The 24236-nt window shown below is 42.5% G+C and overlaps 2 protein-coding genes, 2 long non-coding RNA genes, 3 other non-coding genes and 1 pseudogene across 7 annotated transcripts; 5 read left to right on the top strand and 3 right to left on the bottom strand.

The window, feature by feature from the left end:
- Window positions 1-1235: 1235 nt before the first annotated feature.
- On the bottom strand, window positions 1236-2958 carry LOC113746448 (uncharacterized). Its single transcript, XR_003462882.1, has 2 exons — window positions 2801-2958; window positions 1236-1273 (listed from the first exon to the last, which is right to left on the bottom strand). It is a non-coding gene; the product is annotated as an uncharacterized LOC113746448 (long non-coding RNA).
- Window positions 1933-2364, bottom strand: LOC113746450 (uncharacterized). The gene is made up of 4 exons (XR_003462884.1): window positions 2344-2364; window positions 2239-2305; window positions 2005-2198; window positions 1933-1967 (listed from the first exon to the last, which is right to left on the bottom strand). It is a non-coding gene; the product is annotated as an uncharacterized LOC113746450 (long non-coding RNA).
- A 1546-nt stretch (window positions 2959-4504) lies between the features above and the next one.
- rpl17 (ribosomal protein L17) lies at window positions 4505-7868 on the top strand. Its single transcript, XM_027282174.1, has 6 exons — window positions 4505-4550; window positions 5771-5811; window positions 6435-6569; window positions 6869-6967; window positions 7432-7623; window positions 7796-7868. Exons 3-6 carry the CDS (start codon window positions 6468-6470, stop codon window positions 7841-7843), a joined length of 441 nt encoding a protein of 146 aa, XP_027137975.1. The 5' UTR covers window positions 4505-4550; window positions 5771-5811; window positions 6435-6467; the 3' UTR covers window positions 7844-7868.
- Window positions 5637-5705, top strand: LOC113746474 (small nucleolar RNA SNORD58). The gene has a single exon (XR_003462901.1). It is a non-coding gene; the product is annotated as a small nucleolar RNA SNORD58 (small nucleolar RNA).
- On the top strand, window positions 6617-6682 carry LOC113746473 (small nucleolar RNA SNORD58). Its single transcript, XR_003462900.1, has one exon. It is a non-coding gene; the product is annotated as a small nucleolar RNA SNORD58 (small nucleolar RNA).
- LOC113746472 (small nucleolar RNA SNORD58) lies at window positions 7667-7732 on the top strand. Its single transcript, XR_003462899.1, has one exon. It is a non-coding gene; the product is annotated as a small nucleolar RNA SNORD58 (small nucleolar RNA).
- A 372-nt stretch (window positions 7869-8240) lies between the features above and the next one.
- On the bottom strand, window positions 8241-17212 carry LOC113746464 (uncharacterized; annotated as a pseudogene).
- Window positions 17213-18994: 1782 nt separating this feature from the next.
- On the top strand, window positions 18995-21233 carry nkx6.1 (NK6 homeobox 1). Its single transcript, XM_027282170.1, has 3 exons — window positions 18995-20046; window positions 20151-20323; window positions 20540-21233. The coding sequence occupies exons 1-3, from the start codon at window positions 19485-19487 to the stop codon at window positions 20795-20797; spliced, it is 993 nt and encodes a 330-aa protein (XP_027137971.1). The 5' UTR covers window positions 18995-19484; the 3' UTR covers window positions 20798-21233.
- The last annotated feature ends 3003 nt before the right edge of the window (window positions 21234-24236 follow it).

Here is a 24236-nt window from a genome sequence, read left to right as displayed (position 1 = left end):
TCAGTTGCTCCCTCCGTGTTCGTCCCCCCGTCCCCGCCTCTGCTCCAGACTAACGTGTTTGTTTTCATGGTTGATCCAAAGGGTGTCCATAAGATTGTCTCCATGCATGCAGGAGACACAGACAACGAGACCTACAGACAGAGACACAGACACAGGAAAACAGAGAACGACAGACAAGAAACAAGAGGACAGAGCAGACAGCTGACGTGCGCAGGTCCCACTCCTACTCGTTTGTTCGCGTTTGAAGGGACCATGGTGCTTGACGGACCAGGTCCCGCAGGTACTGGTTGGCCTGGCGGATGTGCATGCCTTTTGATGCGCCTGGGCCGTGCTCACGGTGTTCTGTGTGAGAAAACGAAGCGTCCCACAACATCAGTGAGTGTAACATGGCAACCAGACATACCAAACCGAGGACGACAACAGGACCACTTCCTGTGTGAGCTGATCCATACTACACCTGAGAGGGTCTTGACTCAGTCTAACCTGGCAGCACATGTTAGACCAACGTCATCCTCCACACGGACAGGTGTTTACACATGGCTGACCACATCTGCCCCCTCCACATCTGGCCCCTCCACATCTCTAGCCCCCTCCACATCTGGCCCCCTCCACTCTGGCCCCCTTCCACATCGGCCCCTCCACATCTGGCCCCCTCCACATCTGGCCCCCTCCACCTCGGCCCCCCCCCTCCACCACCTGGCCCCCTCCACATCTGGCCCCCTCCACATCTGGCCCCTCCACATCTGGCCCTCCACATCTGGCCCTGCACTGATCTTCTCTCAGTCGCTGAACGTAAACTTAACTCTACCAGGCGTTTGTGGCTGAACGTTCTAACCGTTGAACCTGACGGTCTGCGTACCGAGACGATCAGATCAATCATACCGACATGACAGGAAGCCAGACACAGAACATGCTGGATTTTCAAAAATAAAACACCCCGTGCAAACCGCGACGAAGCAACAAAATGAAGTATGTAACAGACACATGTAAACATGTTAGATCACGAGCAGGGACGAGCTAACCTGACAAACACGCGAGAGAGTGTGTGTGTAGGTGTGGGTTGAGTGTGAGCGGTGGTGTGTGTTGGAGTGTGTGTTGTGTGTGGTGTGAGTAGTTTGGGTGTGTGTGGTCTGAGTGTGAGAGGTGTTTGTGTGTGTGTGTGTGAGTGAGAGTGTGTGGTGTGTGTTGTGTCTGAGTGGAGAGTGAGAGTGTGTGAGAGTGTGAGTGTGTGATACTTAGTGCACCCGCAGGTTGGAGCCCCTCGACTTGCATGCTGAAGAGACCAGGACAGGTCAGACACAGACAGAGTCCATCACACTGAGGGGGAGCTGCGGAGGCTCCAGATCTTCATTCAGGTTGTTTTCTGTGTAATTCCAAAGGTGTCCTAGAAGTCATCACAGGCCCGCCGTGACACTGACCCACAGCCACACACACACACACACACCGGTGGGCTGCCTCTTTTCAGGCGATAACATCTCCATGAACCTGTTCTCTGGTGGAGCTGGTCTATACTAAACTGAGTTCAACTGGGTACCACATCCACGTGACGTGCCCACATGGCCACGTTTGCTTCAGGGAAAAATTTTCGAAGCTTTCTCAAGGAACCTCGACTGGTTTGCACCTCGCTTTCAGTCAGTTTACTGCAGGAGAGGACGTTCCGTGTCTCCATTGGAACGAGCTGCTCTGCCTGAAACACTGACCTCAACACTCAAACACGTTTACTCCACATCGAGACACCTCAACACTCAAAAACGTTTACCTGAACACACTGAGACACTCAAACACGTTTACCTGAACACACTGAGACCTCAACACTCAAACACGTTTACCTGACACACTGAGACCTCAACACTCAAACCACGTTTACCTGAACCACACGGAGAACCTCAACACTTCAAAACACGTTTACCTGAAACACACTGAGACACTCAACACTCAAACACGTTTACCTGAGCACACTGAGACACCTCAACACTCAAAAAACGTTTACCTGAACCCTGAGACCTCAACACTCAAACACGTTTACCTGAACACACTGAGACCTCAACACTCAAACACGTTTACCTGAACACACTGAGACACTCAACACTCAAACACGTTTACCTGAACACACTGAGACCTCAACACTCAAACACGTTTACCTGAACACACTGAGACACTCAACACTCAACCACACTTTTACCTGAACACACTGAGACCTCAACACTAACACGTTTACCTGAACACAACGACCTCAACACTCAAACACGTTTACCTGAAACACACTGAGACACCTCAACACTCAAACACGTTTACCTGAACACACCTGAGACCTCAAACCTCAACCCGTTTACCTGAACACACTGAGACACCTCAACACTCAAAAACACGTTTACCTGAACACACTGAGACACTCCTCAACACTCAAACACGTTACCTGAACACACTGAGACCTCAACACTTCAACCACGTTACCTAACACACACTGAGACCCTCAACCACTCAAAACACGTTTACCTGAACACACTGGAGACTCAACCCTCACACACGGTTTACATGAACAACTGAGACCTCAACACTCAAAACACGTTTACCTGAACACCAGCTGAGACCTCAACACTCAAACACGTTTACCTGAAACCACACTGAGACCTAACACCGACTCAAAAACACGTTTTACCTGAACACCATGGCTCACACTCAAACACGTTACCCTGACAACACGTGAGCACAGTCTGATACACTGGACCTATCCCACACAACATAATAATCTATGCCACACACACACCAACACAACACACACACACACACACGTACTCACACTTGGTCGGGTTCTCCGGGTCGAGAGAGTCAGCGGACCATCTTCAGAATCTGCACAGACAAAAAATTAAATATTTAAATTATTTTACATTAATAAACAGACTTCTCATGAGTTAGCCACTTAGCTTCAGTTAGCTCTGACAGACGTTACTGACGGTAACAGACGGTACCCTAGACTTTGAAGAACACTCACCGGGACGTCGCGTGGATATAAACGACGTGGGCCCGGTTAAATTCGTTACCCATTTCGTTACCATTCCGTCATTTTGTCCCGTTTCGTCTGTGTAAAGGTGTAGCAGCAGGGTGGTGTGGTGGAGGCGCAGAGCACACTAACTGAAGAACACACTCAGTGTGTCAGGTAAACATCAGCTGCTGGGTGTAGCTGTGGAGACATGCAGCATGTGACTGTTGTCATGGGATGAGAGGAGCAGTGAGGAGTTAATGTGGAGATAGAGGAGGGAATCATGAGGAGTTAATGTGGAGAGTAGAGGAGGAGAATCATGGAGTTAATGTGGAGATGTAGAGGAGGAGATCATGAGGGTTATGTGGAGTGTGAGGAGGAGAATCATGAGGAGTTAATGTGGAATGTAGAGGAGGAGAATCATGAGGAGTTTGTGCGAGTAGAGGAGGAGATCATGAGGAGTTAATGTGGGATTAGAGGAGAGAATCATGAGGAGTTAATGTGGAGATGTGAGGATGAGATCATGAGGAGTTAATGTGGAGCGTAGAGGAGCAGTGAGGAGTTTGCTTTAAACTGGTTAATTACAATAATTAAAAAAAGAAAAAGGGAGCAGAACAGTCCAGCAGAGGGCGCTGTGTGCAGCAATAAGGATGCAGACTGCGGTTAGACAGCAGAGAAGAAGAAGAAGAAGAAGAAGAAGAAGAAGAGAAGAAGCTAAGCTAAGCTAAGCTAAGCTAAGCTAACAGAGCTGTTTGGAGCTAGTGCTAATGTAGCTAACGGCTAACATATAAATTATGATTAAATTATAAATTATTTAAAACACACGGGTTGTAATGAGCGGCCCATGAATGATTAAATCATCAGAATAATTAGTAAATTATTAATTATATTAATATCATCTTCTTCCCGTCGGCCCCTCCCCTCCCGTCCACGCAGGGGGCAGTTTCTGCGCAGACGCAGAAGAAGCCCCGCGCAGACGCAGAAGAAGCCCCCGCGGCCCCGCTCTTCCTCTTCCCGCCGCGGCCTCGCAGGTAGGAGCCGCTCCTCCGCTGCTGTCTGAGTCTGCCGTTAATTGCCGTTAATCTGCCGTTAATCTGCGCCATCCCGCCGGAACCTTCTCATTTCTGTCTGTTTATAACGACCCTTCATCCCCCGCGCGGTGTTGTCCCGTGATATTTGTCCGGTACCGGGTAGTTTGACGTGTTGAAGCCGGCCGGCTCTGCTCTCACGTTCATGCCGCATGTTGGCTCCGTGTTACCGACGAACGGGACACAAAATGACGGGAATGAAACGAAATGTAAAGAAAAATATTACCGGCCCAACGTCCAGTTATACCACGGACCGTGCCGTGATGTTACCTTCAGTAAGTCTGTTACCGTCAGTAACGTCTGTTACCGTCAGTTAACGTTGTTCCAGTAACAGTACAGTTGTCGAGAACTGAAGCTAACGTGGCTAACCGCATGAGAAGTCTGTTTATTATTTAAAATTAATTTAAAATTTAATTTTTGTCTGTGCAGATTCTGAAGACTGGTCCGTACTCTCTTGACCCGGAGAGGGAGCCCGACCAAGTGTGTACCGAGTGTAGTGTGGTGTGTGTGTGTGTGTGTGTGTGTGCGGACAGTAGAGTATTTTTTGTGTAGATGGCATCAGTTTCTCCAGGTGTTCCGGGTAAACGTGTTTGAGTGTCTCAGTTGTTCAGGTAAACGTGTTTGAGTGTTTGAGGTCTCAGTGTGTTCAGGTAAACGTGTTTGAGTGTCTCAGTGTGTTCAGGTAAAACGGTTTGAGTGTTGAGGATCTCAGTGTGTTCAGGTAAAGTGTTTGAGTGTTCGCTAGTTGAGCTAAACGTGTTGGGTGAGTTCAGTGTGTTCAGGGTAAACGTGTTTGAGTGTTGAGGTTCTCAGTGTGTCAGGTAAGTGTCTTGAGTGTTGAGGTCTCGTGTGTTCAGGTAAACGGTGTGTTTGAGTGTGGAGGTTCAGGTGTTCAGTGTAACTGTTTGTTTGAGATGTTGGAGGTCTCAGTGGTGTTAGGTAACGCTTGTTTGAGGTTGAGGTCTCAGTGTGTTCAGGTAAACATAGTGAGGGTCTCCATGTAGGTGTGTTGAGGTGTTGAGGTGTCTCCTGGTTGGCCGTGTGTGTGAGGTCGTTGTTCAGGTAGAAGGTCTTTAGTTAGTTGTAGTTCGTTGAGGTGACGTCTAGTCTGTGTGTTCAGGTAAACGTGTTTGAGTGTCTCAGTGTGTTCAGGTAAACGTGTTTGAGTGTTGAGGTCTCAGTGTGTTCAGGTAAACGTGTTTGAGTGTTGAGGTGTCTCAGTGTGTTCAGGTAAACGTGTTTGAGTGTTGAGGTCAGTGTTTCAGGCAGAGCAGCTCGTTCCCATGGAGACAGACTGACGTCCTCTCCTGCAGTAAACTGACTGAAAGCGAGGTGCAAACACAGTCGAGGTTTCCTTGAGAAGCTTCTGAAAAATTTTCCCTGAAGCAAACGTGGCCATGTGGGCACGTCACGTTGGATGTGGTAACCCAGGTGAACATCAGTTTAGTATAGACCAGCTCCAACCAGAGAACAGGTTCATGGAGATGTTATCGCCTGATAAGAGCAGCCCACCGTGTGTGTGTGTGTGTGTGTGTGTGTGTGTGTGTGTGTGTGTGTGTGTGTCACGGCGGCTGTGATGACTTCTTAGGACACCTTTGGATTACACATGAAAACAACCTGATGAAGATCTGAGCCTCCGTCAGCTCCACCCTCAGTGTGATGGAGCTCTGTCTGTGTCTGACTCTGTCTCTGTCTCTTTCAGCATGCAAGTCGAGGGGCTCCAACCTGCGGGTGCACTTCAAGGTAACACACACACACACACTCTCACACTCAGACACACACACACACACACACACACACACACACACACACACACTCTCACACTCACACACACACACTCTCTCTCTCGTGTTTGTCAGGTTAGCTCGTTCTCCTGCTCGTGATCTAAACATGTTACATGTGTCTGTTACATACTTCATTTGTTTCTCTCGTCTCTGTTTGCACGGGGTGTTTTATTTTGAAAATCCAGCATGTTCTGTGTCTGGCTTCCTGTCATGTCGGTATGATTGATGCTGATCGTCTCTGTACGCAGACCGTCAGGTTCATCACGAGTTAGAACGTTCAGCACAAACGCCTGGTAGAGTTTAAGTTTACGTTCAGCGACTGAGAAGAACGATCAGTGCAGGGCCAGATGTGGAGGGGGCAGATGTGGAGGGGGCCAGATGTGGAGGGGGCCAGATGTGTCAGCATGTGTAACACCTGTCTGTGTGAGGACGTTGAGTCTAACATGTCTGCAGGTAGACTGAGTCAGACTCTCAGGTGAGTCTGGATCAGCTCACACAGGAAGTGGTCAGGTTGTCGTCCTCGGTGTCTGTCTGTTGCCATGGTGACTCACTGATGTTTGTGGACGCTCGTTTCTTCACCAGAACACCCGTGAGACGGCCCAGGCCATCAAAGGCATGCACATCCGCAAGGCCAACAAGTACCTGAGGGACGTGGTCGTCAAGCACCAGTGTGTCCCCTTCAGACGCTACAACGGAGGAGTGGGACGCTGCGCACAGGTCAGCTGTCTCTGTCTGTCTGTGTCTCTGTCTGTCTCTCTGTGTCTCTGCCATGATGACATCTTAGGACACCTTTGGATTCACCATGAAAACAACACGTTAGTCTGAGCAGAGCGGGGACGGGGGGACGACACACTGAGGGAAGCACTGTCTCTGTGTGTCTCACTGTGTGTGTGTCTCACTGTGTGTGTGTGTGTGTCTCTCACTGTGTGTGTGTCTCACTGTGTGTGTGTCTCACTGTGTGTGTGTGTGTGTGTGTGTCTCTCACTGTGTGTGTGTCTCACTGTGTGTGTGTGCAGGCCAAGCAGTTCGGCTGGACTCAGGGCCGTTGGCCTAAGAAGAGTGCAGAGTTCCTGCTGCACATGCTGAAGAACGCCGAGAGCAACGCCGAGCTGAAGGTGAGGACACGGAGACGAGGTCACGTGACCGTGGAGACGAGGTCACGTGACCGTGGAGACGAGGTCACGTGACCGTGGTTTGTTTTTACTGAAGAGACGGATGAATGTTTTCAGTGTCTGAGCTACAGAATCAGAACGTCCTGTTACTCATTTAAATAAAGAGTTCATGTCCACGCTGTCCCTGTCCACCTGATGGCGCTGTTTGACCCGATCAGAGCGTGTTCATCCTCTGACTGACAGATCAGCACCAGATTAAGACAGTGATCTTAGTTTAATTAAAGAACATTTAAAGGGTTAAAAACAGAATTAATTATTATTTGATCTTTCAGGCTGAAGTCTGACGTGTTTGTAGAAAATCTGAATGTTGACTTTGTCACAAGGACTTTAATGTTGGACTTGAACACAGAAGTACTGCTCAGACTGTTGTTCTGGTTCTGCTGTGACCCATGTCCTGGTCCCTTCAGGGTCTGGACGTGGACTCTCTGGTCATCGAGCACATCCAGGTGAACAAAGCTCCCAAGATGAGGAGGCGCACGTACCGCGCCCACGGCCGCATCAACCCCTACATGAGCTCCCCGTGCCACATCGAGATGATCCTCACCGAGAAGGAGCAGATCGTCCCCAAACCAGAGGAGGAGGTGGCCCAGAAGAAGAAGGTGAGAGGAGGAGGAGGAGGAGGAGGAGGAGGAGGAGGTGTAGCTGCAGTGATGACTCCTTAGGACACCTTTGGATTCTCCATGAAAACAAACTAATGATCTGAGCAGCTGCTGCTGCAGAGCCGCCGCTCGCCGTCATCAGCGACAGACTAACTCTGAGTTTGTGTTGCAGGTTTCACAGAAGAAGCTGAAGAAGCAGAAACTGATGGCACGAGAGTGAATCAATAAACATCTGAGAACTGAGACCAGCCTGCTCTTTATTTATGCACCACATGAAAACATTAAGGAAACAATATTAATGCTGACACACCTGTAGCTGCTCAGCTTCACTGATGTAACGCTCGTGTTCAGGTGTTTGACACGCCTCAGCGAGGAGCTCGGTACAGTTGTCATGAAATGTTGCACATGTCACCGAGCTGTGACGTCGTGTTCAGGCTGTAAAGTTTAGTCGTGAGCTCGTGAAATAACTCATGAGTTACCATGGTAACAAGAACACTGAAGCTTCAAAAAGGTTGATTTCAAAGTCGTACGATAGACTGACTGCTCATGTAACAGGATCAAAACACTTCAATACAAATGCAACAATAAAATAAAGATGCTGTGCAGAGGAAACCGTTTCAAAAGAAGGGAGTGCTGCATCGTTCTCGTGCTGCATCGTTCTCGTGCTGCATCGTTCTCGTGCTGCATCGTTCTCGGTAAACGCCATCACAGTTATTGCACGTGAGGTTACGGCTCCTGACACAGGTCAGATTGTTGCACAGGAAGTTATGAAGTAAAGTTACTGCACAGGTTTTCATGTTGGGGGCCGGTGCGTTCAGGCTGCTGATGGCTTTGGAAAGAAACTGGTCCTGGATCTGCTGCACCTGCAGCGACAGGTGGTGTAACTCAGACTGCAGCTTTCATATCAGTCCATACGAGGAGGAGTACTCAAGTATTCTCAGCTTCATGCGGTAAAAGTATTCTCAGCTTCATGCGGTAAGAGTACTCAAGTATCTCAGCTTCATGCGGTAAGAGTATCAAGTATTCTCAGTTCATGCGGTAAGAGTATCAGTATCTCAGCTTCATGCGGTAAGAGTACTCAAGTATTCTAAGCTTCATGCGGTAAGAGTACTCAAGTATTCTAAGCTTCAAGTGTAAAAGTTCTAAAGTATTCATGCGGTAAGAGTACTCATATTCTAAGCTTCATGCGGTAAGAGTACTCAAGTATTCTCAGCTTCATGCGGTAAAAGTACTCAAGTATTCTAAGCTTCAAGTTGAAGGACCAAGTATTCTCAGCTTCATGCTGTAAGAGTACTCAAGTATTCTCAGCTTCAATTTGTAAGAGTACTCAAGTATTCTCAGCTTCATGCGGTAAGAGTACTTCAGTATTCGAAGCTTCATGCGGTAAGAGTACTCAAGTATCAGATGCGGTAGAGTACTCAAGTATTCTCAGCTTCATGCGGTAAGAGTACTCAAGTATTCTCAGCTTCATGCGGTAAAGAGTACTCAAGTATTCTAAGCTTCATGCGGTAAGAGTATCAAGTAGTCAGCGGTAAGAGTACTCAAGTATTCTCACTGCATGGTAAGAGTACTCAAGTATTCTCAGCTTCATGCGGTAAGAGTACTCCAAGTATTCAAGCTCATGCGGTAAAAATCAAGATTCTCAGCTTCAAGTTGTAAGAGTCATCAAGTATTCTCAGCTTCATGCGGTAAGAGTAACTCAATAGCTCAGCTTCAGTGCGGTAAATACTCAAGTATCTCAGCTTCATGCGTAAAAGTACTCAGGTATTCTCAGCTTCATGCGGTAAAAGTACTCAAGTATTCTCAGCTTCATGCGGTAAAAGTACTCAGGTATCTCAGCTTCATGCGGTAAGAGTATCAAGTATTCTAAGCTCATGCGGTAAGATTACTCAAGTTTCTCAGCTTCATGCGGTAAGAGTACTCAAGTATTCTAAGCTTCATGCGGTAAGAGTACTCAAGTATTCTCAGCTTCATGCGGTAAGAGTACTCAAGTATTCTAAGCTCATGCGGTAAATACTCAAGTATTCCTCACTTCATGCTGTAAGAGTACTCAAGTATCTCAGCTTCATGCTGTAAGAGTATCAAGTATCAAGCTTCAAGTTGTAGGTACAAGTATTCTCAGTTCATGCGGTAAGATACTCAAGTATTCTCAGCTTCATGCTGTAAAGTACTCAAGTATCTCAGCTTCAGTGCGGTAAAAGTACCAAGTATTCTCAGCTGCATGCGGTAAGAGACTCAAGTATTCTAAGCTTCATGCGGTAAAAGTACTCAAGTATCATGCGTAAAGAGTACTCAAGTATTCTCAGCTGCATGCGGTAAAAGACTCAAGTATTCTCAGCTTCATGCGGTAAAGTACTCAAGTATTCTAGCTTCATGCGGTAAGAGTACTCATTATTCTCAGCTTCATGCTGTAAAAGTACTCAAGTATTCTCGCTTCAGCGGTAAAAGTATCAAGTGATTCATGCGGTAAGAGTACTCAAGTATTCATGCTAAGAGTACTCAAGTATTCTCAGCTTCATGCTGTAAGAGACTCAAGTATCTCAGCTTCATGCGGTAAAGACTCAAGTATTCTAAGCTTCAGGCGGTAAGAGTACTCAGTATTCTCAGCTTCATGCTGTAAAAGTACTCAAGTATTCTCAGCTTCATGCGGTAAAAGTACTCAAGTATTCTCAGCTGCATGCGGTAAGAGTACTCAAGTATTCTAAGCTTCATGCGGTAAAAGTACCAGTATCATGCGGTAAGATACCAAGTATTCGCAGCTTCATGCGGTAAAAGTACTCAAGTATTCTCAGCTTCATGCGGTAAGAGTACTCAAGTATTCTAAGCTTCATGCGTAAGAGTACTCAAGTATTCTCAGCTTCATGCTGTAAAAGTACTCAAGTATTCTCCTTCATGCGGTAAAAGTACTCAAGATTCAGGTAAGAGTACCAAGTATTCGCTTCATGCGGTAAAGTACTCAAGTATTCTCAGCAGCTATGCGGTAAGAGTACTCAAGTATTCTAAGCTTCATGCGGTAAGAGTACTCAAGTATTCTAACTTCAGCGCGTAAAAGTACCAAGATCTCAGCTTCAAGTTGTAAGAGTACTCAAGTATTCTCAGCTTCATGCGGTAAAAGTACTCAAGTATTCTCAGCTTCATGCGGTAAAAGTACTCAGGTATTCTCAGTTCTCTAGCTTGATGCGGTAAGAGTACTCAAGTTCTAAGCTTCATCGGTAAGAGTACTAAGTATCTCGCTTCATGCGGTAAGAGTACTCAAGTATTCAGCTTCATGCGGTAAGAGTACTCAAGTATTCTCAGCTTCATGCGGTAAGAGTACTCAAGTATTCTAAGCTTCATGCGGTAAAAGTACTCAAGTATTCTCAGCTTCAAGTTGTAAGAGTACTCAAGTATTCTCAGCTTCATGCTGTAAGAGTACTCAAGTATTCTAAGCTTCAAGTTGTAAGAGTACTCAAGTATTCTCAGCTTCATGCGGTAAGAGACTCAAGTATTCTAAGCTCATGCGGTAAGAGTACTCAAGTTTCTAGCTTCATGCTGTAAAAGTACTCAGTATCTGCTCATGCGGTAAAAGTACTCAAGTATTCTCAGCTGCATGCGGTAAGAGTACTCAATATTCTAAGCTTCAGCGGTAAAAGTACTCAGTAGTCATGCGGTAAGAGTACTCAAGTATTCTCAGCTTCAGGCGGTAAAAGTATCACAGTATTCTCAGCTTCATGCGGTAAAAGTACTCAAGTATTCATGCGGTAAGAGTACTCAAGTTTCCCAGCTTCATGCGGTAAAAGTACTCAAGTATCCTCAGCTTCATGCGGTAAGAGTACTCAAGTATCTAAGTCATGCTGTAAGGTACTCAAGTATTCTAAGCTTCATGCGGTAAGATACTCAAGTATTCTAAGCTTCATGCGGTAAAAGTACTCAAGTATTCTCAGCTTCATGCGGTAAGAGTACTCAAGTATTCTCAGCTGCATGCGGTAAGAGTACTCAAGTATTCTCAGCTGCATGCGGTAAGAGTACTCAAGTATTCTCAGCTGCATGCGGTAAGAGTACTCAAGTATTCTCAGCTTCATGCGGTAAGAGTACTCAAGTATTCTCAGCTTCATGCGGTAAGAGTACCAGTATTCTAAGCTTCATGCGGTAAGAGTACTCAAGTATTCTAAGCTTCATGCGGTAAGAGTACTCAAGTATTCTAAGCTTCATGTGGTAAAAGTACTCAAGTATTCTAAGCTTCATGCGGTAAGAGTACTCAAGTATTCTCAGCTGCATGCGGTAAGAGTACTCAAGTATTCATGCGGTAAGAGTACACTGTAACTGTTTCCTGTTAGAATTACAGTAAATACCAGGCAAAAAAAGTTGCCAATAAAGTGCTGTAAAAGTGTTGTTAATTACTGTAAAAATATTTACAGTATATTAATGGATTTTTTTTACAGTTTTTTTGGTGTTATATAAATTACAGCAATTATTGTTGTTTTATATGGAAAACAACCATTAATTGTATTTTAGTTTACAACTTATCTTGTATTACATTCAAATTACATGAGTTACCTGGCAACTAATGTTTTCAGTAAATAGCTGTTACTTATTCATAATTCAGTATTTTATTGTAGAAGGTTTTACAGTTAATCTTTGTTTGTTGTGGCACATTTAGCTAATAAGCACACTGATTGCTGATAATCCAAAATGTATCAACACACATTAGATTATCTTCAGCTGTTAAATAAAACAAGTCAGTGCTGCAAAAAATTTATTAGGACTCAATACAGTGTATTACAATGTATATTAAATACAGTGTAACTGAAATACCAGATGTGTATGAAACATAAAACTTGAACTTTCCTTCAAATTCATTGCCATATTTTAAACAGGCATAGGCATAGAAGGCAAAAACATAAAACAGACTGCACAAGACTAGTGCAACAGACCCACTTAGTATAACCAAATTTGTAGCAACAAAAGTCAAACAGTATATGGCACTCCATGTAGTTAACATGCAAAAACTCCCTTATTTTGGAACCACCTTTTGTTAATGAAATACAGTGTGCCATTGCCCTTTCTTTTGCGACAGGCTCAAAGCCATTCAAATCCATTAATCTTTTGAGAAGTGCAGAGACATGAAGGCTGACACTGTTGTTCCTCTTCTCATGCACCTCCCACTTCTTGGACTGATCCACTTTGTCATCTTTGTGCCAGAGGTTGGGTTGATCCCAATGAAGCCAAATCACAAAACCCGAGAAAAAAGACACTTAATGAAATACGTTGTTTGCAGGAACAGCAGACCCCATCAAGTTGTGGAGATGAGCTTATCATTTTCCAATATGCAAAACTGCAAAAAAACTAAAAATTGCATTAATTGCAGATGTGCTGGTCCATGCAAGTTGAAACAGAAAGTGACGTTGCAAGCAACAATGAAAATGCAGGGAGTTGAATAAAAATAACATTACATGTTATTCATAATGGAAAATGTAAAAACAAATACATCCACTTGCAACCCCTCAAGCACATACCTTTGGATGAATTCCAGTGTGCTCGACGCCTCCTCTGGTACACCAGATTAAAGACGTAATAGCACGAGAAAAGCGCTGCCATTCCAGCCACAATGTTCTGGTGTGGGACCCACAGTCATTGGCCCTCAATGCTCAGCATCAGTTGTTGCTGTGAGAACATCACCTAAACATAAAAAACATTATGGTTTATTATAGGTTCCATAGGTTAAACAAATGTCTCATTCTCTATTTTTGCAACAGACTAAAAAAATACACTACCTAAGACGATGAGTCTTGGAGACTCAGGAAGTGGCTTTGTTCTCTCAACGTCAGCTGCTGTTGAGAAGACCTGTAAGACAAAGAAAAAATAAACTGAAACATTATCACCATTTTGAATTGAAGACATTATCATCACCCTCAGCTCCACTGTTGAGTAACATGATCAAACTGATGGAATTGTCAAAAGCTTCAACATACAGTATAATAATTTACACTTACATCGCCTGTAAAAATGAGCCCCTCATATTTCTCTTTGAAGTGTGCCATCAGAAGCAGAATCACGCATGGGCATGGATCACACTTTTCTTCTTTGTTGTAACTGACCAGGATGCGCTCAACCTCATCTGTACTGGTCCTTGCTGTCGTGTGCTGGAAGAACCTAAGGATCAGCTTCCCCTTTTCTTCTACAGCCTGCTCCATTTTTTCCAGAATTTTAATGTCTGTGAGTAAATTGAAAGGCTGAACATCTGTTTCGGAGTGAAAAGATATGGCCACTCAGTCTTCAGCTCAGCAATTGAAGGAGGTGGGCTTGCATTGATATTTTTTCTTTGTAGGTAGTAGGTTGTTTTCATTAACTGAATTACATATCCTCTCGCTGCACCAGCTGGTCCTTCAGTGTGATATAGGTCTTGCATTTCACTCTTTTTCTCTTTAAGACCCTCTACAGTCTCCCCTGGTGGACAGTCAGGTTGCCATCTCACGCAGCCATATTGGTCAGCTGGTCCTCTGGCTATGTCTTCAGGTGCATTTGAGACCCTTTTCTGCTTCCTTCGTCTGGAGAGAGAATTTCCACGATTCACATGTTCTACTCGTGTTTTTAGTTGAGTCATAAGAGATGCATAGCCACTGCCGATCACAGTGCCATCTCTCATAACATCAGCAAAGCTCTGAGGATGTTGCTTTACAATCATCTTGGCTATTGACTGGCATTGAGACTTTGATAGATTTTGTTCATTGAGCCTCATTTCCTCAACTATGATTCGTACCATTTGCCTGCGGTCTTTAGCAGATGGACGTTTCTCCAGTGCAATTGCGGTTATGATACCAGGAGGCATTCTGTTCCAAGGAACACTGAAGTTTTCATGCCAGACACTTAAATTAACAGTCATTCTGGATGTATTACTGCTTGACATTGAAGTGTTGTCGGATTCAGAAGATGGAGGATCCTCTGTAGTGGTACTGAGGAATATGTCGGAGTGGTCCACAGGAGTCAGTGTCACATATGACGTTTGATCTATAAGAAAAAAAAAAACATTCTATTGTGATAGTGCTGCACAATAACTACAAAAAACAAAATTCAAACATGAAATATACATAAGAACATGTACAGTATATCGCACTCAATACACATCAATGTTATGAAATTAGCATTTAATTTTTATGTGGTTTACCTTGAGTTTGCCAGGCATTGAGAAGCCTCCGGCACTGGATAGGTGTGATGTTGGCCAGGAGATCCTCCTCTTTAATGAACTGCAGATCGGATTTGGACTCCACGCCAATGCTTGCCAACTTGTTCAGCAGTGACTGGACTTTATCCTCTGGTAGGCTGGGTAATACCGCCAACACAGCTTCTCTTATGTCCTCCATCAGAGCCGACATTTCAGTATATGTCTGGGAGAGAGTGATGAAATATTATAACTGGTGTACCATTCAGCTTGTACCCCATTAATGGATAGTAATCAAGGAGGTCTTCTTGCTTAACACATGTGTAGTTTGACTCATGGACTTCATCTGTTAGACTGTGAATACCCAAATCAATAAGCTCCACAGCCAGCTGCTTCTCCACAACAAAGTAGACAAAATCGCTACAGTGGATCAAAATCAACTTAATCTCACCCATTTGGATGCCCTCGTCATTCCGTCCTAGAACAACATACATTTCTTTTTTGTACTTTGTTCCTTTGACGGTGACAGCATTAGTGGCAACAGTAGTGTCATGAGTGAAGTTAAGTGTAGCAGTTGCTACCTTCATGCTCTCATTATAGTCACTTGCATAAAATTCAGTTCCCTTTTCAATGTGGATGTCAGGAGGGAAAAGACTCCCAGCACCTAAGTATGCTTGAAGGAGCTGGTGACGCTCTGCTAGAGTAGCACACACAACTCCTGTGAGATTTACATCCCTTGTGATCTCTGTATAGATGAGACTTGAAGGCTGCAAATTTTCTGAATGAACGAGAACATTCATGGACGCCACAGGTAAAAGGGCAGTTTGGAGCATTACTGTGAAGTTTCATATGATGAGTAAATCCTATTATAGTTTTACTCTCATGGCCACACTGTTTGCACTGGTACATCTCTGGGCTAGAAAGTACAAAAAAGAGAAAACAAAAAAAGTATGTCCAAAAACACAGCAAATGAAAACGTGGTCACCAATCTAAATGTACCTGACAAATTTTGACCTGAATTCGTCTTCACAGATGTGTGGTGATGATCACTGTGCCCTCTGCAGTAGCGCTCATTGACCAGGGTTTTCCTCTGCACCTGTAGTGACGGTTCAAAAGCAAAACAAACATGCTTAATTACACAGCCTGCCTGTCTTAGACTACAAATAGGACAAATAAATTCAAATTTGAGAGCTATTATACGAGGAGGACAGTCTACGGTTTGTGAATTTGAAATTTTGATGCAGGAAATAAAACTTTACATTTTCATCGTATTAAAAATTCTCTAACATTAATTATGAGGCTGTAAGTAGTTCACAATGTTTTTATTTAGCTGCACTATATTCAACTGACACAAATACAGTATTATATTCTCATAACTCACAGTCAGCATCACTCATTCAACTGTACATACAGTAAATGACATAGAAATAGAAATGTGGAAATATAACTCCAGATTATACTAACACATAATGCTGCAGATCCTCTCAGTGTTTAGTCTGTATTAGCCTCTAGTGTTTATTAACACTTAATTGTGTTAAATCAAGTGCAGCGAATAAGAGCATCGTTAATAACAACATATAATGCTGCTGTTAATATGACGTTAATGACATCACGTCCCTCTCACGTTGTTTTCAGCCTCTGAGCTGTATCAGCCTCCGCTACATCATACACCACTACTTCTTAGAGCAACTTTTCCGCGCAAAACGCTCATTAATGCATTAATGTCACATTAGCGTGGAGCCGGGCCACTATGCACATATGTGCTTTCGCTCCAACAGTTTTCTAACCTGGAGGGTTTTAGATAATGTCTCATATTCCCGCGGTCCTGGACGTGACGGGCTAACGCTCGTAGCTAGCGTTAGCTTAACTTTTTTCGCTAGCTAACATTTGTCCCACAACCCGTATATTCCGTATAAAACACGACTAGGATAAAGAAAACAATGTGAAATACAGACACTCACACACACACAAATAAAGAAACATTATTCTTACCGAAATGCCGGTTTTGCAGCTTCCACTTTTTCCGCTTCGTTCCTGTCAGCAACATGCATATTCTGTAACTAACTTGGACTCGCGAACCAGTCTCATATACGGTCATATCATTTTGCATTAAGTTACCACTTGAATCACATTTTAATTTGTAGGCCAATAACGTCGTACTCAGGCTTTGTTGAGTGGGTGGATGTCGCTCCTGTGTCCACCATCAAATGTCCTCTTTCAAACCGCCTTCTATTAACAGTGTTTAACTGTAATTAGACTGTACATGTACCGTTTACAGTCAGAACCAAGTAAAAACACAACCATCCTGTAGGCTGTAGGCTGTAGGCTAATTTTACAATGTGATACTGTGAAAAAATGCTTTAGGTTACTGTAATTATTTTTTACCCATAATGCATTGCAATATACAGTTACACCTTGTAAAATATTAGAACAAGAAGATACTGTAAATTTTTACTGTAGAAATTACAGAAATTTGTTACAGTGTACTCAAGTATTCTAAGCTTCATGCGGTAAAAGTACTCAAGTATTCATGCGGTAAGAGTACTCAAGTATTCTCAGCTTCATGCGGTAAGAGTACTCAAGTATTCTCAGCTTCATGCGGTAAGAGTACTCAAGTATTCTCAGCTTCAAGCGGTAAAAGTACTCAAGTATTCTCAGCTTCAAGTAAAAGTACTCAGCTGAGTTCTCAGGTGAGTTGCTGCTATCCTCGGAGTGTCCACCAGGCGGCGCCGTTGTATCAGTGAATGTGAGCAGATCACTGTGTGTGTGTGTGTGTGTGTGTGTGTGTGTGTGTGTGTGAGAGAGCTCATAATTAACGTAATTACATTTTAATGACGTCACCGTTGCATTGTGGAGTTTGTAGTTTTTTGTCTTTTGTTGTTTTATTATTATTGTAGCGTTACTGTAGTTTTATTGTAGTATTACTTCAGTATTACTTCAGTATTACTTCAGTATTACTGTAGTATCTGGTCTTTGTACTTTTATTTTTCAGATCCTTGTTTGTTCTTGTTTTACATTATTATATATTATTGTATTACTGAAGTATTACTACATTATTATTGTAGTATTACTGTAGTATTATTGTATTGTTACTGTAGTTTTACTGCATTATTACTGCAGTATTACTGTAGTTGTACTGCATTATTTCTGTAGTATTACTACATTATTACTGTAGTATTACTGTAGTATTATTGTATCGTTACTGTAGTTTTACTGCATTATTACTGCAGTATTACTGTAGTTGTACTGCATTATTTCTGTAGTATTACTACATTATTACTGTAGTATTACTGTAGTTATACTGCATTATTACTGTAGTATTACTGCATTACTATTGTAGTGTTATTGTATTATTACTGTAGTATTACTGCATTATTATTGTAGTATTATTGTATTATTGTAGTATTACTGCATTATTACTGTAGTATTACTGCATTATTATTGTAGTATTACTGCATTATTACTGTAGTATTAACGCATTATTATTGTAGTGTTATTGTAGTATTACTGCAATATTATTGTAGTATTATTGTATAATTACTGTAGTTTTACGGTAGTATTTCTGCATTATTATTGTAGTATTAATGTATTATTACTGTAGTTTTACTGTAGTTTTTCAGTAGTATATCTGCATTATGACTGTAGTATTATTGTATTATTACTGTAGTATTACTGCATTATTATTGTAGTATTATTGCATTATTATTGTAGTGTTATTGTATTATTACTGTAGTGTTACTGCATTATCATTGTTGTGTTATTGTATTATTACTGTAGTATTACCGCATTATTATTGTAGTATTATTACTGTAGTATTATTGCATTATTATTGTAGTATTATTACTGTAGTTTTACTGTAGTATATCTGCATTATTAACTAGCAAATGTGCTAGCACGTAGCTGACGATAAAAAGAAAATCTGATACAATTATTTTAATTATTATTCTAATTATTTATTTAAATATTATTCTAATTATTTATTTTAATTATTATTATAATTATTATTTAAATTTATTCTAATTATTTATTTTATTATTATTATTAAATATGATTAATTCACATGTTTTTATAGCTCAGCTGTTTTCTTTTTTTGTTTGTTCACATTATAAATAAAAATATTTTTAATGTTTTATTTAATAATTCATTTATAATTAAGTTAATCAGAATGTTCATGACGTCATATTTGAATATTAATGAGGAATACATTTATTTCAGTTTGTAAAAAAATATTTTTTGTTTTAAAAGTTTTAAAATAATTTATGCTAAAAACGTAAACACGTCATCACGTTTCTTCTTCGAAACATCGAACGTTAAATCGGATTCCAGCCAATCACAGCCGAGCTGCTGAGCCAATCAGGAGGCCTTTCTTAAATCCAGGCGGCCACGTCACCGTCAGGCCGTCCAATCCGTGCAGAGCCGCTCCGGTTCCTCCTCTCAAAGTTTGGACCTGCCTGACGGACAGCAGGTCTCAGAACTTCTTGAACTCCGCACACAGAGAGTCTTGGAGCCGTGCGGGGCCGGTCTGTGTGCGGGGGCTCACCGCGCCTCTTCTTCCTCTGTCTGGATCTTTGGGCTCAGTTTTCCAAGTTTTGGATTTTTGTTTTTTTGGTTCCGTCATACTGAGATGGGCTTTGACTGCGGAGAGCAGCGGGTTCTGGTTCTGTAGTGTTCTGGACTCTGGGCCCCGAGCTCCAGCCGTCCCGGGTCCTCCACAGGAGCTGTGATGTTAGCGGTGGGTCAGATGGACGGGTCCCGACAGAGCGCCTTCCTCCTCAGCACCCCTCCTCTAGCGGCTCTGCACAGCATGACCGAGATGAAGACCCCGCTGTACCCGGCCTACCCGCTCTCCTCCAGCGGCCCCAACTCCTCTACCTCACCGGCCACCACCTCTCCCAACCCGGGCGGCATGGCCGTGTCCTCCCCGGGGATCAAGAGCTCCACGGGGCTGTCCTCGGGGCTCGGCTCCCCGCAGCAGTGTTCCTCCGCCACCCCTCACGGAATAAACGACATCCTCAGCCGGCCCACGGCCACCTGCGCCGGCTCCACGGTGGCCGTGGCCGCCGCCTCCTCCTCGGCGGGGATTCTGTCCGGGCTGCCCCGCTTCAGCAGCCTCAGCCCGCCGCCTCCTCCCGGACTTTACTTCAGCCCGAGCGCGGCGGCGGCGGCGGTGGCGGTGGCCCGGTACCCGAAGCCTCTGGCGGATCTGCCGGGCAGGACGCCGATCTTCTGGCCGGGAGTGATGCAGAGCCCGCACTGGAGGGACGCCAGGTTCGCGTGCTCACCCCGTAAGTGTGCGCGTGTGCGTGCGTGTGTGCAAAGTATAAACAAAGTGAAGTGTGATTTAACGTGTGTGTGTGTGTGTGTGTGTGTGTGTGTGTGTGTGGTCCAGACCAGAACTCGGTGCTGCTGGATAAGGACGGGAAGAGGAAGCACACCCGGCCCACCTTCTCCGGGCAGCAGATCTTCGCGCTGGAGAAAACTTTCGAGCAGACCAAATATCTGGCGGGACCCGAGAGGGCGAGGCTGGCGTACAGCCTGGGCATGACGGAGAGCCAGGTGAAGGTGAGACACACACACACACACACACACACACACACACACACACACACACACACACACACACACTAAAACAAACTGATTTTCCTGTTTTTATTTTAAATGAGTTAAAGGCCTCAGACTCCCACAATGCATCAGCTTTAATCATTTTAATCTGCTCCCATTAAATTAAACGATGTTGGACTGAGTTCGTGTCCCGGTGTGTCCCGGTGCGTCCCGCAGGTTTGGTTCCAGAACCGGAGGACCAAGTGGCGGAAGAAGCACGCGGCGGAGATGGCCACGGCCAAGAAGAAGCAGGACTCCGAGACCGAGCGGCTGAAGGGAGGTTCGGACAACGAGGACGAGGACGACGACTACAACAAGCCCCTGGACCCGAACTCTGACGACGAGAAGATCACACAGCTGCTGAAGAAACACAAACCGGGCCCCGGGCCCGGTCCCGGTCTGCTGCTGCACACGTCAGAGAACGACAGCTCGTAACTCTCCCGGTTTTTATTCGGCTGGACTCGGAACTTTCTGTGTTTCTGCTTTTTGTTTTTTTTGCACGCGGAGAAACTCGGAACTTTTTCGAAAACAACCCGAACCGAGCCGAACATGCTGCGTTCACTTGTAAATAGAAACGTGAGTTGTATCCAATAGAAACTTTATTTCTTTTTTTGTATTTCACACAAACAGTCCGTGAAGGCCCCACGAGGTGGAGGAGAGCCTGAACGCACCACGCGCACGCACCTGTACAGACACCGGAAGTCTCTCACGCATTTTATTATTTAAGCTGGACTTCATGTAATGATGCACTTTTATTTAATAAAAACTCGAAAGTTCATCTGTATGTTAATGAGCTCATTAATTATTCATGAATTAAAGGAGACGATTAATTAATCATTTAATCGATGATCGATATTTATCAGCCAATGAGCGCCGCAGAAGAGGATCGATTATTACCGTTAATACAGTTATGACAGTAATTAACTTCGATCTTTAATTATCTTTAATTGTTTAACGTGAAACTTTAAATTTCAATTTCGTTTTTATTTTAATTAAAAAAAAAACTTTAAAAGAAACATTGAATATAAACAGAAATATGTAAATGAGACATTAATTATTCATGAAATAAACAAATAATCAGCTGGTTTACAGGAAACATTTCTAATATTTTTATTTTCATTAAAATTTGTTTTTGTTTTGTTTTTTAATTAAACGTGAAGAAGAAAAAAAACCTCGTGAATATGACGTGGGTAACAGCTGGAAGTCACGTGTCTGATGGTTCTGTTGGTTCTGGTGGTTCTGATGGGTCGGGCCGGTCGGCCGTGCTGAGGCCGCCAGCAGCGCCTCTCTGTCGGATCCGCTGTCGTCCTGTTCTCGGTGTCTGTCGGATCCTTTGATCTTCACGGAATCAAATGAAATCAATTAATTTTCTTTGATGTCGTTAAAAACAAATCACGTGACTTCAGATGAGCGCGAGGCAAATTAAAATGTTAAAGAATTATTAAACGTTTTTATTTAAAATCTGATTTCTAATTTAATTAATTAATAATTTCTCTTCAAACTGAAACAAGATTTTTAATTTGATGTTTTTTATTTAAATCATAAAAACAGAATTTAGTCAAAGATGAAAACTTCCTGATCTTTATTTAAACAACAGAAAATCATTAAACGAGTCTTCGTTTGTTTTTCAAACTTTATTAATTCACTTTTTGTTTCGTCAATGACCCGCGAGCTTCACCTGGTGACCTCTGACGGGCCACGAGCCGCAGGCTGAGAAACTGACGAGAGGAATTAATTAAAAATGAATTTGAACCAGCAAGAAACAAAAAAAGCTGAAAATGTTTTTACTGATCAACAATCAGCTGATTTCAACTCTTCAAATCTGAGCTGCGTTTATTTCAAATGTTCAAATAATATATTAATATAATGTATTAATCATTCCACTGCCCGTTTCAAACAGCATCTTTATGAAATATCTGATTCATATTTTCGAGATTTGAAACTTTATTAAAGCAGCAAACATTAAACAGAGACTGACATGTTTTTAATATTTGAACGATCTCGAGCTGAAATCACATTTCTGTTTGTTTTTATTTTAAAATCTGATTTCCTGATTTTTATTTTATTTATTTTGACTTTTCAGCTGAAACAAAAACAAACATCTGAAATTTAAATCCAGTAATTACTTAACGACGTTTGTCAGGATCACAGCGGTGAGTTCACTGACCACGTCTGACATTTCATGTGTAATTAATATATAACCACAGTAATAATATATAATTATAAGAAAAAAATTTTTTACAGAAACATTTTGATCGTCGAGGTTTGAAAAGAAAAACACACACGCTTGTTTCCACCGTGGTCCTTGAATGCATCATCAGATCAGTCAATAATAGAAATATGAAGTTCACTTTGATCAATGAGATGACATCATCGATAAATAAACGATGATGTCATCTCATTGATTTTAGCAGCAGAATATTAAAACTCATTAAAGATCAAAAATTAAAACGAAATCATTTAAAAATGTTTTTTATATTTTAAATATTTTGAACAATAAAACACGACGACAGTTCATAAACGTTAATAAAACATTAATAAAACGTTAATAAAACATTTATAAAAATGTATAAAACGTTAATAAAAGGTAATAAAAATTAATAAAACGTTAATAAAACATTTCTGAAACGTTAATAAAACATTTCTGAAACGTTAATAAAACCATCAGTCAGTCAGAAATAATACATTTCTTTAGTTTTGTTGAGATGTTTTGAAGCAAAAATTAAAAATTTACTGTTTTCTCCAAAAGTTTTTCACAGTAAAATTAAAATTATAAACACTTTTATTAATATCATCATCACTATTTTTAGCAGTAATATTATTATTAACAATTTTCTGCACATTATTATTATTCACGTCAGGAACATTCCTGACGTGAATAATAATAATAACAATAATAATGATGATGATGATGATGATGATGATTATAATAAATATTCTAATAAGATCATATACAGGATAATACAGATATAATACATATTATATATGTGTGATGATAAACGATAATAATAATGAAATAATACAGATAATACTAATAATAATAATAATAATAATAATAATAATAATACTAATAATCGATAATAATATAATATATTAATGATAATAATAATAATATTTTATTATTATTATTATTATCTTATTATTATTGTTATATGTGATGATGATGATGATGAGTATCTTCTTACTCGAGGCGTCGAGTCTTCGCGTCGTCTTCAGCTCAGAGTAAGGACCTCGGGTCGGCCCGGTTTGGTTAGATCAATGTTTGTTTAACGTTTGACACAGAGTGACCTCGTCGACCTGTTCACTTCACTCACGTTATTAATTTATTCATTATTTATTTATTAACTTCCTGTTTGGAGTTTGGAGTCTCTTCACCGCCAACGTCAAATTTGATCTTCCACCGAGCGCCGCGCTAACGTTAGCAGTTAGCCTAGCTGAGCTCGATGATGGTCACATGTCAGTCACATGTCGGTCACATGTCAGTCACATGTCAGTCACATGTCAGTCACATGTCAGTCACATGTCGGTCACATGTCGGTCACATGTCAGTCACATGTCGGTCAGCTGTCGTCATGGAAACAAACCCCCTGCCTGGCCTCAGTTCCTTTTCCTGACGTTTCCTCGTGTGTGCGAAACACTTCCTGTTTCCTGTTGTTGTTGTTGTGAGGTCATTCATCAGGCGTGTATTTCAAACCCCGTCAGGCTCCAGGTGGAGTTAACGAGCTCTGTGACTGCAGGTGGAGGAACATCGTGTTTATGAGTTCCAGATGTGGTGAACACTGCCCGGCCGTCAGGGACGCCGCACCATCTGTTCACTTCCTGTGCCAGCCAGAGTGCTCAACACCCTCCGATACTCCACCAACACCAACAACAG

The sequence above is a fragment of the Larimichthys crocea genome, chromosome IX, assembly GCF_000972845.2.
Source record: "Larimichthys crocea isolate SSNF chromosome IX, L_crocea_2.0, whole genome shotgun sequence".
Classification (NCBI taxonomy): domain Eukaryota; kingdom Metazoa; phylum Chordata; class Actinopteri; family Sciaenidae; genus Larimichthys; species Larimichthys crocea.
This window is presented reverse-complemented; position numbering and strand designations above follow the sequence as displayed.

Bases quoted from the DNA above. Each gene is read 5' to 3' on its own strand.
- nkx6.1 (XM_027282170.1), top strand. From the start codon at position 19,485: ATGTTAGCGGTGGGTCAGATGGACGGGTCCCGACAGAGCGCCTTCCTC. The intron at 20,047-20,150 runs GTAAGTGTGCGC...TGTGTGGTCCAG, and splicing joins CAGGTTCGCGTGCTCACCCC to ACCAGAACTCGGTGCTGCTG. The intron at 20,324-20,539 runs GTGAGACACACA...TGCGTCCCGCAG, and splicing joins TGACGGAGAGCCAGGTGAAG to GTTTGGTTCCAGAACCGGAG.
- rpl17 (XM_027282174.1), top strand. From the start codon at position 6,468: ATGCACATCCGCAAGGCCAACAAGTACCTGAGGGACGTGGTCGTCAAG. The intron at 6,968-7,431 runs GTGAGGACACGG...TGGTCCCTTCAG, and splicing joins AGAGCAACGCCGAGCTGAAG to GGTCTGGACGTGGACTCTCT. The intron at 7,624-7,795 runs GTGAGAGGAGGA...TTTGTGTTGCAG, and splicing joins AGGTGGCCCAGAAGAAGAAG to GTTTCACAGAAGAAGCTGAA.